This window comes from Equus przewalskii, chromosome 13 (assembly GCF_037783145.1).
Source record: "Equus przewalskii isolate Varuska chromosome 13, EquPr2, whole genome shotgun sequence".
Classification (NCBI taxonomy): Eukaryota; Metazoa; Chordata; class Mammalia; order Perissodactyla; family Equidae; genus Equus; species Equus przewalskii.
The window spans coordinates 46,087,836-46,101,276 of record NC_091843.1 but is presented as its reverse complement, the minus strand read 5'-3'; the positions used below and the strand labels follow the sequence as shown (position 1 = coordinate 46,101,276).

Sequence of the window (13,441 nt, the reverse complement as noted above, 5' to 3'; positions counted from 1 at the left end):
CCTTAAATATCATGCACCCCATCATTTGGTGGGTGGGTGTTGTCGCTAACTATGCTTCCACTTCAACAAAGAATGTGGTGAGTTGCCAAAAAACGAGGATGTTCCATCTTAAAGATTATGCTGAATTCTTTCCGGAGAAGCGTTTTTTTAAAAGATGAATTTTATCCTAAAATATTTTCCAAATTTATTTAGACATTCCATCCAAGGAAAATAATTTAAGTGTTGTGCCATGTAACTAGAATCTGTAGAGTTAGAACAGCTTTCTCCCAACAAAGATCTATCTTTATTCATCAAGTGGTCTCAAGCAGCCTGGGTGGGGTGAGGCGCATGCCAAGGTCACCATTATGCAGGCTGGCCAAAGGAGACACTGGACCCGGCAACCTACACCCTAGCAAATTTACAAATAGGTGGTGAAAATATGGTTCTGTTTTTTAATTGTTCTTTCCTCTTTGCCTCCCATAATTGCTGCTTTTCTGAAAGGTCAATTTCATTTTCTTTAGGAAAAGGAGTCTTTCCTTCATCTCCCAAATGCTAAGTTGATGCCCTTCTCTAGAAGTCTTCCCATTAAGTAAGTTGGCCTGAAGGTCATAAACCGTAATCAATATGAAGGCTGGTTGCTGCAAGGTGCTAATTGACATCCCCAAAGAGGAATAGTGTCAACAATCAATAGAGAAGACAGAGCACTGGTAGATTTATGGCTTTGATTTTGAAAAGGTATGGGAATGCCCTGTGATATTTCCCCCATACTCCTTTTGAATGTTAATGATTTCTTGAAGACGATTTCAGACACACTGCTAGGATACTGCCTCTACTCACTGAAGCAGAATCCTCTGAAGAGTTGCTGAGGCAGAACTGAAATCATGGCTCACCTCAAAGAAGCCGCCGTATTGGCCGCTAATGATGCCTCACACAGAAAGACGATGCTCCTGTAACTCGGGGGTTTTAATGGGAAGTTTCTAAGCCTGAAACAACAGCTTTAGATCTGGGGTGAGCTGCTTGCAGCTACCACTGCCTACTGCTTTAACACAGCTTGGTCGGGAAGAATGGAAACTAAAGAGGCTTGTAACTACCTGTAACTGTTCCACCAGGAAATGGATCAAGTGTTTGTTCAGCCAGATCCAGGTACTTCACCAAAACTGTGTCTTTGATGAGCTAATTAATGCTTTTCTCTAACTTTACAATTTATGCATGAGCATAATCGCATAGATGCCTTTTGGATCCAAGTTCTGAATTTAAATCTAGCTAAAAGTCTAATTAAACAGTTGCTAGGTAAAGTTAATAACGAAGGGGTAAAATGTAATAACGCCTTTATTTTTAAAGCATGCTTAAGTTTATAATGCTACTGATACTGGATAGAGGAGAAGTAAACCAGGCTTTCTTCTTTGCTAAGCTGCAGTAAATTATTCTTGAAAGCTGTTTGCCCGTTACAATATTTCTTTTTCCATTCACCTATAACGTGCAACCTTCTGAAATGTAACAGGGATGTTTTAATTTGTTTATGAAGGATCACAACTCAACAACTCACAATTACAGCACTGACTGTCCCTGGTGTCTCCGGGTGATGAGCAGTGTGCAGCCCTAGGCTTTTGAGGTATCAGCAAGCAGTCTTTTTCACTAGGAAACACACAAGGAAGGAGAAAGAAAACTAGGCAGAACAGGAGGTTTATTGTTTGAAGTTAAGTTTAGTTTGCTGGTGGTGCCTTTTGATACCCCCAAATGCTGACTGGGCACTGGCGTGGTATTTTTCTGATGTTCTCAGCGAGGCTGCAGCCTTGCCCTGCAGTCCCTTTAAAACTCTCCAAGCAGATGTTAGGAAGAAGATGAAGATAGGGAAGAAGTCAAGCTGAGGTTAGGGTTCAGGCTGAAGAGAAAGGTGGCCCGCTGACCCAGAGCTGACAAGCATCGGTGAGCTGGGAACAGCAGGGTCCACTCCCAAACCCAAGCAGAAGTGTCTGCAGGCTGACTCTGCAGGGACAGCCGGAGGGAACAGACCAGCCAGTGCAGCAGTGGGGGCTGGCAACAGTTCTGAAACTGCCTGTTGACATTCGTAGCTGACCACATTCGCATGTCCTTAAAATCATTTTTTATGGGCTTTCTAGTGGACTTGGGTCTATTTTTTGAGTACAAAAAATAATATTTACCCTTAGCTGTCCTGTGAATTCTAAAACATCAGGGCTATTGTATTGGAACAGGAGGGCTGTATTTGGAAAAGAAGAATATGAAAGTTGCCGTGTATTTATGTGAGCCAAAAAGGGAGGGCGGGGGGCAGTTAAAATGCATGAAGCACCTAGAAAGAGCCAGGAAATCTTTATCTGAAGTTCTTGGCTGGTTCTTTGAATTTACAGAAAACATTTTGTATCTTTGTGTGCACATCCTGGAATGCAAGTTGCTTTTCACTGGGCTCATACACAGAATTTCCACAAGACTCGTAGGTGAATAACTTTTGCTTGTGTAGCGATTCAATTAGTTAGATGATGAGGTGGTTTGTGGAAGGCTCACGACCATGGGGGGAGGTGTATAAAGGGTTGCCTGGGATGTTTACATGGCAGCAGTGGGTGGGTGGGGTGGAGGGTGAGGTGGACCTCCGGAGACTCCAGCTATGGAAACAGCAATGCCGCTGAGGCCTCCTTTAGCTCAAAAGGTAGAGGGTGATTCTATTTCGCCTCAGTCTCAGGATATGTATCCCTTTAATCATTGAAAGCCGTGTTACTGTCTCAACAGTCGGCTTCAGAGCAGTTGCAGAATAATGCAGCACTTTGAGCAAGTCTGTCTCAGCCAGTGACTGCAAATTCAGTCCTGCCTGGCTAGCCAATTCCCTTCCTGTTACAGACTACAGATTAGTCTCCCTAGTCTGCCAGATAAATATAAATCAGGTACACAGGATGTCTTTGTAGGACAAAGTGTCCTGTCCATCACATGTGAATGTAAACTGGACAAGCCTGTGAGTGTTCTCGCTCAATGGATGACTGTTTTTACATCCACTTTGTCAAGTCACATAGCCAGGTTTCTGGCCTGGAAGTTTTAAAAATTAGGATGGCAATTATGTGGTTTAGGAATACTTAAAATACAGACAGCGTTGCTTAACTGTACCCGGCATACCGCTAGCAGCTGAGAGATGACAACTTTCTACTCATTCCAGCATGCCGGAGAAAAACTTGCCAACCAGCATCCTTTGGGGGATGGTACTCTTTTGGTAATTGATTTTTATGATTTGGGGTAGTTTACTCATAATCTCCATTCCTTTGTGTGCTTGCTTGTGTAAGAGAAATCAGAAATAAAGAGCCCACACTCACTCATCATCACCTATTTATTGAACACTCACTCTGTGCCAGGCAGGACTACATGTGTGCTGCATCTGCTGCAACTATTATCATTGCAACCCATTGTAGGCGGGTGGGCACTTGAGTCAAGGACCACAAAAGTGGGATGGCAGAATCAAAGGCCTGTGTGCGGTTCCACAGAACAAGATGCCAAATGGCTGTCACTTTAAAAAGAAAAGAAACATGTCATTGCTTTAAGATATATTTTCTTCAGATAAAATATTTTTCCTTACTGTAAGATTGTATAATGAGATGCTAATGAAATGAAATGTACGAAGGATCCCGGCCTGAGAAGGGTACACATTGACATTTATAGTTTCCATGTGAGACATTTGGATTCAGAATACTTTAAATGGCTGCCCTTCCCCACCAAAGGAGCAGATTAGGTAAGAAAGGGTTGACCCCTTAAATAGAAGGGAAACTGCTTATCGCCAGCTGATTTTTCTATTTCAGACCCCACCCATCAGCATTGAGGCCAAGAAAAATTTAGAGAGCCAAATAACTGCTTTTCCAATCATGAGATCTGTGACTATTAAAGTGTCATTGTGATTTGGACTATCTGTGATTCTTTGAAACAAGATCTATTTCAAACACAATGGTCTGACATCCCAGTTTGGCTGGATGACATGAGCTTTTTTTCCTCCTCTCTGTATCAGCTGGCACCTCAAAGTTTGAATTCGGTTTCTGGGACTGAGGGGCCAGAGATTTAATTCAATCTCTATTTAAAGAGGCAGTGATCCCAGAACAGCAAGGGATTCTTCAAGGAGCTTGTTGTTTAATAAGGAGAAGGAGGCAGAACACCATGGAGACTTCTCCTGAAATAGGTGCTGCCACAGAATGCAGGGGAAGTGCTCCTGGAGACAGAGCAGACAGCACTCCATGACTCTGATGAAGGGAGAGGTGTAGGCGCCACAACAAGGTGGTGTTTGGTGTGGACCCTGAGGGAGGGAGAGAAGTCCACAGATGGGAACAGGGTGAGGAGGAGAGTATCATGACTAAAAGCTCAGAGGGGGGAAACCTGGAGGTGGTCGGAGCACAGCAAGTGTGAGGTTGGGCTGAAGAGCAGACAAAGTGAGGACGTTATCCTCAGGCATCTCCAGGCTCAATTACACGTAAGTTCGTTCTTATCAATACATCGGTCATTTTACTCGAAACCAAAAGTCATTGGATGTTTGTTCCTTTTTAAACTTAATATGAAAATAAATTTATAGCTTAGAAAAATTCCATTGTTAGACTATGTCTCAAACCGTGGTCCAGAAAACAGGGGTATCAGGTCCCTAAAGGGGTTAATGGGCGGGTTAGGGCCTTGGACATTGGAGTACAAAGGTTTTCTGAAGGGATGAGTGGTAAGATCTGAGCTTAAAAAGATGAATCTTGATGCAGTATGTAGAAAATGTGAGGAAAGAAAGAGAGGGCCTCTTTGCCAATTACTGTAACTGAAGTGAGTGGGTAATAGTGAGAATGACTCCGGGTAAGGTGGACTGCTCACAGGGCTTCATGAGTAATTCAGGATGTTTTAGACTTTGTTCCTATCACAGAGTCTAGGGAGCTAGGCTTGAGAAAAGGGAGTATTACATGATTTTTGAAAAATGGCATCTTTTAATTAAGGTTTCCTTGGTCCAGTATTAAAATCAGATTTTATTTCCTGAGCACACACAAATGGACCTGGCAAAGCGAAGACATAGATGTGCTGTGTGATGGGGGAAGCCACTCAGGATTAAAATACTGCCGTGAGTAACTGGTCTTTCTTATACTTAAAATAATTACCTTTCGTTATTATAAACACTTATGATGGTTGTGTCAGAATCTTTTGAAATAATTTACTTGCCCAGGTTTCACTATTTATCTAAAAGAAAGAAATCATTACAGCTAAAAGCAATTTTAAACATTTTCTAAGACTCATTTTTACCAAAAAGGGACATTTTATTCCAAGATAAGCATTTAAAAAATGTAGATGTCTTTGAATATTTTTGTACCGTGCTAGTCAAGTGATTACATTTATTTCTTTTCCTGCATCTTGTTATATCTGATGCTTCCTTTAACTTACACATGCTATTGAGCTTTCCAAATTTGTAAATTATTGATTAGCTGATTGCAGGTTTGAAATTAAACAGGCTTTTCCAGGGATTTCAATCAGTCCTAGGGAAAATTGTGGAATAGTTGGCATTTCTTTCTGGGTCTCTGTATCCCCATATCCCTTTATAACCATCTCATCGCCACCCACTACCCTTCATCTCTCCCCAGGACTCTCCTGCTGGGTCTTCTGCTCATAGCACCCAAGTCTGCTCCTCCCAGCTCCTCTCAGCAGCCTCTCACTCTCAGCAAGGCCTTCCTTCAATCCCCTTTCTGACCACCTCACATCCTCCTCCTTAAAGTAGAAACAGTTTTCATAGACAAATCCCTACTAATGTGTTAATGTGTCACTTTCCTTAGTAAAATATTGCCATTTAACAGGAGCCTTTGATGATCTGACCAAATGAAGTTATTTTAATAAGAACTTGGGCACCACAGTATGTTGGGAGGTGAGAGGCTTACAATTTATGAAGAACTGTAGAGTTGCCAAAATCCTTTCATCTCCATTTTGTCATCCATTTGGTAAATCTGGAAGGGGTTGGAGAATATATATTTATATTTTAGCAGGCTTCTCAAAACATCTGATCAGGCTGCAAAGAGGGTTAACCATATCCTTGCATCTGCCTTTTAATCAGCATAGGGTGGTACAACTGCAAATTAAAATGGATTTTTAAATCATTCTAATAGTTGGCTTCCCTGTGAAGGAGCCAGGGCCCAGACTTATTCCTAGGGAGACTGAAGAGGGAGACGTGGCTGCTAATCTAAATCAGAATCCCTAGGTTATTTGCTGGGGCTTCTTAGAAGGGTTACCCATCACTGTAGGCCCCAAACGAATGCTATTCCAGCTCTAAAAGTGAGGTATGGAAGAAGCCTAGAAGTATGAGATGTTGAGCTAGGAGAAAAGACTTGGCATTTTGCCTTGTATGAAGGACAAGCCTGGGGAAGGCTGCTCCTGGGTGTCAAGATGGCTCTCAAGTGGAGACTAGAGGCGGGAAGGGAGGCACTAAACAAGGTATTACTATACAAGTCAGCCAGCTTGTGGCTGGGGAGTCATTATCCTAGACTCAAAAGGTCCTATACCCAGTTCTTCACTCTTTTCATTGAACCTCACAGAGCCAGAAATCTTTATGTTAAAGTTTACACAGTAAATGGTCTTGAATTTTCCTATATTTCCTTTTTGGATTGTGTAATGTTTTCATAAAGAACTTTCAGAAAATGCATACCTGTCTCAGCTGTATTGAGAATAGACAAAGAAAAGGACTCTGGCCTCATTTGGGCTGAAGGGAAATGGATGAAGAATGGGATTCTTGCAAGCCAGCAGGAAGGGCAGGGATCCAAGAGAGGGGATCCTCAGTAGGACATGAAAAGACAAGAGGGCCTGTGGCAGAGACAGCTTAGGCATCTATTCCTCTATCACCACATGACTTTCTTTTGACCCAGCCCATGGAGAATTTTATATTTGGTATGATTAAGTTCAGTTTGGGTATTTTGGGTACGTACACATAGCCCTCGTCGGAAGCATTAAGACAGCTGCATTGGAAGCTCTGGTCATCCTTTCCAGCTCCCTCCTCTCAGCCCCAGTTACCTATCCAGAATTAACACCCAAAGTGCCCCGGGGGTGTTGTGGTTGAGTTTGTGCACTCTGCTTTGGAGGCCTGGGGTTTGTGGGTTCGATTCCAGGCTTGGACCTGCACACTGATTGTCAAGTCATGCTGTGGCTGTGTCCCACGTGCAAGGTGGAAGAAGGTTGGCACAAGTATTAGCTCAGGGACCGTCTTCCTCAAGCAAAAAGAGGAAGATTGGCAACAGATGTTAGCTCAGGGCCAGTTTTCCTCACCAAAAAACCCTCAAAAAACAAAACAAAAATGCAAACCAAAGCCAAACTCAATCCATCAACATACTCTATATTCCTAATGAGCTTATTTAAAAAGAATACTGCCAAATTTTATCCCAATCTTACTTCAAAAACAAAAAAAAAACGAATCATAAATGAATCCCTTGCAACTATTCCAGACTTAAAAAAAAAATTCAGTTATGGAGCTGCAAAATATTCTTTCCCCCTAAACTGCTAACTCCTTCCTCCCAGATACTGGTTGTAATTCCTTTTATAAACTGTTTTTTAAACTATGATTGTATAAACTTTGAAGTGTCAGCATAGAAGCAAACTGTTATTATGATCACTAATGCTATACTTCAAGGCAATGATTATAAGTTAACTGAAGAAATACTGTGTTAATGCTTTAGGTCATAATGTCTATTTTTATTTGTTTGATTATTTTCATTGAGCATAATTTTTTTAAGCCATGTTAATTTCCATTGCTGACTACTCTGCTAATAATTTTTCTTGTAGACAGACTCATCAATAAATATGTCATGATTTTTCTATATAGTAATGTCTAATATAGATACTTTCCTTTACAAAATTTAAGATTTAATTCAATATCTGAAGCTTTTAATGGCCTTTGTGTATACTTCAATTTACCTTTAAAGACAAACAATAATATCCATATACCTCCATTTTCCTGTCGGAAAAATGGAAATAGCGATAACTTGTCTTTTTCCTTCTCTTCCTTTCTGCCAAGTGGTCTTAAACAGTAAGAAGTCGCTGTAAGGTTAAAAAAATGCAGTCGATCAATTCCTTTTCCCTAGCTCAGTTCTCTAGGTGCTTCCCAGGGTCAAGTATTGAACCTGGTCTTTGATTTCTAAAGAAAAATGAAATAGCCGTGGTAGCTTGACGGTTTAGGAGCCTGAGACACCTCCCTTTCCCCTTGGCCCAGGCAAGAGAAAGCAAAGGAGAAGCGTCACAGCAGCCTTAGTTATGTCTTAAGTGAAGCGAAACTTTGTTTTGTTTGTTTTTCTTCTTTGTATACTTTTCAAAGGGTTTTCACAGACATTCATCCTTATTATAGCACCAAGAGGTTCAAAGGCAATTCTACTTCCAATGTTACAGCTTAGTGACCTCTTCAAGGTTCTACATGCATTTAGCAGTAAAATGGAGGCCGGGGCCAGAGCCCAGAACCCATGCTTCCTGAGGGAATTTCTATATTAAGAAGCTTTTCCAGCCTCAGTTTCCTTGCTGAGGTTACAGAGATCTCTACTTTCACGGAGCTTGTAGTAGAGCGGCTGACATATGGTGTGTTTAGCCACAGTCCTGGCACATAGCTGGTGCTCATTCAATGGTACCATTATAAGAATGATGTGAGAGTAATATTACTGGAGGGAAGCTAAAAGAGACTTGGCAGGAGAGACTGGGTTTAGATGTCAAGTTGGCAGCACACTCTGAGGTCAACATTACCTTGCACATTTCTCATCTTGTGTACTCCGGGTGCCTTCTCTGCCCATCTCTCTTGGCCCCAGGTGGCTGCTCTGAGGACAGTCTGGTAATTTCATGCAGGAGTAAAATATTTTTCCCCATAATTATACAGAATTAAGCATCTCTGGCGAAAAAGTTTAGGGATTTCTTCTTCTCTCTGAAAAACATGACTGTGAGCCTAGAAATAAGGTTGCTATTTGATAGCTATTACTTTCCTTCCCTTTCTTTCTTCCAGCAGATATCTCAGCCTCTCCAAGGTGCAGCCACCATGATCTCAGCAGACTGATGATGGAAGAAAAGGAAACAGGGAGATCCTGTGCTCTGGCTTCCCTGGACGATGGATGGAGGACAGCCCATCCCTTCGCCCCTAGCGCCTCTTGGGAATACATCATCAGATTCTAGCATGTCTCTAGAACAGAAAACCACATTTGTTTTTGTGATTTTGTTATTTATTTTCTTGGGCATCCTCATTGTCAGGTGCTTCCGGATTCTTCTGGACCCCTATCGAAGCATGCCGACCTCGACCTGGGCTGACGGACTTGAAGGCCTGGAGAAAGGGCAGTTTGACCATGCTCTTGCTTAGCAGGGAGGGAGCAGGGTCCCCTCCCGACGAGGTGAAGTGCTTCATGTCTTGGCGAGGATTTCTCTTTAGTTGATGTTCTCAACAAATCAAGTTTTAACAAGATCTGGCTCTAAGACCACAGTCTGTTACTATTCAGTAAACACGCAGTTGGGCTAAAGACATCTGAAAATATTGGAAATGGAAGATTATGTTACTAACCCCAAAATAGGAAGGTTTAAATTTCTATGTTTCCTCCATAGATGAATATTGTTGAATGTGTGTGATGGCGAAACAAAGAGCATCAGTTCTGACATAAACTTTGCCATAAAATGAAGCACTATCTGACCTGACCAGAGAATAAAAGGCTAGAAAGGATCTGATCTGAATCTAGTGACAGGGCCCAGAAGAGACTTTCTTGCTCTAATCATCTTTCTCAGTTTGTCTTATTTTTGTGGGAATCTGGGTCCTGGGCAGAGAGTGAAGAAAACTGTGCTGAATGGACCCAAAACAGATCCTAGTTTTCTCCAAAAGCAAGGAGCAATGGGCGGACCTAGAAGAGATGACTCCATCCTTGTGAAACACGACTGAGGATGATATTCTTTTATTTTTCAAATAAAACTCAATTCAAAGGCTTGTGGAAGTTTTAAAACTATTTACCAAGCCAAGTACATTCTATGTATTCATATTAATAACATGTGTAGAGGTAACTATACATAGCCTGAATTTACTTTCTTTACACAAATGATTGAAATAAATAGTTTGCAAGTGCACCTTCAGGTTTTTTTTTTTTTTTAATAAAAAGTTAATTGTTTAGAGGAAAAGACTTTTACAGTCTTAAGAGGAATGTGTGTTTATGGCTGAATATAGAAACCAAATAAAAGTTTTCAAGAAACAGAAGTGTCTCCTCTCTTATTTCACCGAGGCTCATGCCCGAGAGGCAGTGAGTTATATCGAAGGCTGAGGACTCACAGTGTCCTGAGAGAGAGAGAAAGAGCGAAGACCATGAAAGGTCATCTAATTCCTCCCTCTCCCACTTCAGGAAGGGCTCCCACAAACTGTCCTGCACACGTAAAACCTATTCTGAGCACTATTTAAGTCCACCAAAAAGAGAGATGTGAAAACCTCTTACTCTAACGTCCATTGGTAGGAAAACCTCATATCTAAACTAAACCCCTTAGGCTGTAGTTATAGTCTATGTCTTCTAATTTTCTTCTCAGCTAGCCATCACGTTTTTAAATTAAAGTTTAAAAAGTCAACTATGCCAAAAAAGGCAACCTTTAGTAAAACTGCTTTCTCATCTCCTGTTTTTTTAACGTTTTTTGGGGGGTCCTGCTGCCCAGATTTCCCTCCACCTCATGTTCTCCCTTGACTTTTTTCTTTGTTTAAAAAAACCACAGATTTTTTGAAATATAACTCCCATACCATAAAATTTGCCCTTTAAGTGTACAATTTGGTGTTTTTTACTATATTCCCAGAATTGTGCAACCATCACCACTATCTGATTCCAGAATTCTATACGCACTAGCAATCACTTCCTATCCCCCTTCTTCTTGGCCCCGGGCAACCACTAATCCACTTTCTGTCTCTATGGCTTTGCCAATTCTGGACATTTTGTAGACGTACAATCATAGAATATATGTCCTTTTGTGTCAGGCTTCTTTTACTTTGTGTATTTTCAGGGTAGGTTCATCTATGTTGTAGCACAATCAGTACCTCATTCCTTTGTATTCCATTGTTTGGCTATACCACATTTTGTTTATCCATCAGCTATCATGGTTATCCATTCGCTAGTATAAAGAACACTTCTGTGAACATTTGCGTACACGTTTTTGTATGGATGTGTGTTTTTAATTCTCTTGAGTATATTCCTAGGAGTGGATTTGCTGGGTCATATGCTAACTCTTATGTTTGACTTTCTGAAGAACTATGAGACTGTTTCCCAAGGCAGCTGCATCATTTTACATTCCCACCAGTAATGTAAGAGTTTTGATTCTTTTCTTGACTCTCTCCAACTACTCAAATTTCTTCTTTAGCTATAGAATTTATAATTGAACATACCACTTCAAGAATGAGTCAGATTCAAGAGAGAGAAGCATCTCATGGTTTCTACTTGCTAAAAGTTCCTTGATGTCTTCAGAGATCCTTTGCTTCTAGATCTAAAGCCAAACACTGATGCTGATCTGTGGTCATTCTGTGGTCTGTTAAGTCACCTGAGTATTTTTTCTGTCTAACTAATACATATTTTTTAAACTCTAATTATAAAGCTTTCTTTTTCTTCAAATGTACCATGTCATGTGTGTCATTAAATTTTTTCTTATTTTATTGGGAGTCTATTCAAACCAACTCAAGTATTTATTGAGCACATGCTTTGAGTGATAGGAAAAGTACAGGGCTAGTTCTTGCTCTTGAGTACCTTTCTTGTTGGAAAGCTAAGAAATGAAAGAAGGCATATGTCTAAATCATTGTTCAAATGACTGATATGAACCTATAGTTCCCACCCCATCAAAATTATCTGGGATCTTAAAAAATAAATATGACCACATACACTAATTTTTATTATAAAAGTTTATCATGATCATGGTAAAAATGTACAAATGATATGGAAAAACATAAAGTAAAGAGCAATAGTCAAAATTCTGCCTCCTTAAGTCACTCTATCTCCTCAGTTTCTCCTGGGAAACTTGTTGAAAATGTAGATTACGACAGCCTTCCACTCCTAGAGGCTGGTTCTGTAGAGTTGGGTCAGTGAACAAATGTTTCAGGAGATAAAGCACAGGAGGGATGGATGTGGGCCAAGGTAGTCAAGGAAATGTCCCAGGAGACAATGGCCCAGGTGTGACGTACATGTTTAAGTGCTTGGTATAAAGCTTTACACAGTGTAAGTTATTATTATGAAATAAATTAGAGCTTCACCTAAGAGGATGGAGGTGCTTTAGTTATGTGCAAAGGAAGAGAGGAGGGAAAAATATACTGTAAGGAAAAGAAGGTGTGGGTGTGGGGCTTACAGCTAGGAAAGCAGCATAGCTGGAGCTCATGCAGGAAGGATACAGGTGAAGCAGAACATCAGAGGGTCCTACAAGGCAAGGTGAAGTGTGGGAGTCACTGTAGATTTGTGAGAAAGAAAATGACATGAAGAGTGGTGGTCAATTCCAGTTTCCATACCCTTCCTCAGGGTAACACTAAGATCTACTTCTATAACGGGAACAGACTGAAATAACCACCTGCCCTCTATGAGGCCTTTGAGCACAGGATTGCCAGTAAGTGCCACAGGGCCTCCCAAAGCCTGCTCTTCTTTCTTTACTCCCTTTATTCCCCACTCTATTTTTGTTTTTCCTTCTCAGATTACTGCTTCTTGTTCACCTTCCCCTCACTGGGTCTCCCCTGCTCCACGCCTCCCTTGTCCAGAGCAAGAGTACCATAACAAGTGATAAAAAGCTTTGGGCTATTCAGAGTAAATTGATCCCTCTTGTGAGAGGTGCTAACTCTCTGTTTTAATTACACACAGCTCCTTGTGGTGAACAGTATATTCTCTGAAAGGTCACATAAGCCCTCTCCTTCCTGGCTTTCTGGCTACAGGAGTTACAGTGCAGCATTTTGCCTACCTTACAAGATATTTATAACGAGTACAGCTGCCCTCTATCGTGGATATCTGCATCCCAGGATGAAAAAAATCACTTTCTCAAGGTCACTCTAGAATAGAGCTGCCTCTTGATTCAGAAAAATGTGGCAAACATTCTCAGTCTAAGCTCTGAACCAAAACTCCATGGTTTACGCCCCAAGAGACCCCAAGTTCTAGATGAACATCGCTGCCTCCAAGAGACCTATTTTTTTAATATCTTAAACATTGAGTAAAGTGAGTCTAACAAGGGGTGTGAAGGAGATTAATCTGACTCCTGCTGCTAAACTAATGAACATTCCAAGCCAGATCATTCTTTTATTTTTAAGGGTTAAAGCTGAAACAAAATAAGCAACAGTTTTAGGAGGCAGAAGTTAGAGCAGATGCTTATGCGTGCAGGAAAAAATATGTATTTAAGTTCCTTTTTTATTGGATTCATTGCATAGTGTTTAACTGAAACACTAAGGCATCTATATAAGTATGTTGACAAATTTAGTTTGATAAGAAGTTTTATTTGACCACCATAAATCTTTTATAAAAACTTTGTAGTTTCAAGA

General features: G+C 40.9%; 1 protein-coding gene across 12 annotated transcripts; it reads left to right on the top strand.

Annotated features, from left to right (window-relative positions):
- The first annotated feature begins 822 nt into the window (after positions 1–822).
- CTXN3 (cortexin 3) lies at positions 823–10,165 on the top strand. 12 transcript variants are annotated; one of them, XR_011525150.1, is made up of 3 exons: positions 823–1,122; positions 4,929–5,050; positions 8,945–10,165. XR_011525150.1 is itself a non-coding variant. In XM_070569347.1 (3 exons), the coding sequence occupies exon 3, from the start codon at positions 9,044–9,046 to the stop codon at positions 9,287–9,289; it is 246 nt and encodes an 81-aa protein (XP_070425448.1). In that variant the 5' UTR covers positions 985–1,122; positions 4,971–5,050; positions 8,945–9,043; the 3' UTR covers positions 9,290–10,165. The 12 variants fall into 12 exon arrangements, 8 of the variants coding, with proteins under 8 accessions (XP_008528064.1, XP_008528045.1, XP_070425448.1 ...); XR_011525151.1 differs by having other exon boundaries at positions 844–1,122; positions 8,942–10,165; XR_011525153.1 differs by having other exon boundaries at positions 959–1,122; positions 4,971–5,050; positions 8,942–10,165.
- Positions 10,166–13,441: the final 3,276 nt, after the last annotated feature.

Excerpts from the sequence above, each read along its gene's own strand:
- CTXN3 (XM_008529842.2), top strand. The coding sequence starts at position 9,044 with ATGGATGGAGGACAGCCCATCCCTTCGCCCCTAGCGCCTCTTGGGAAT.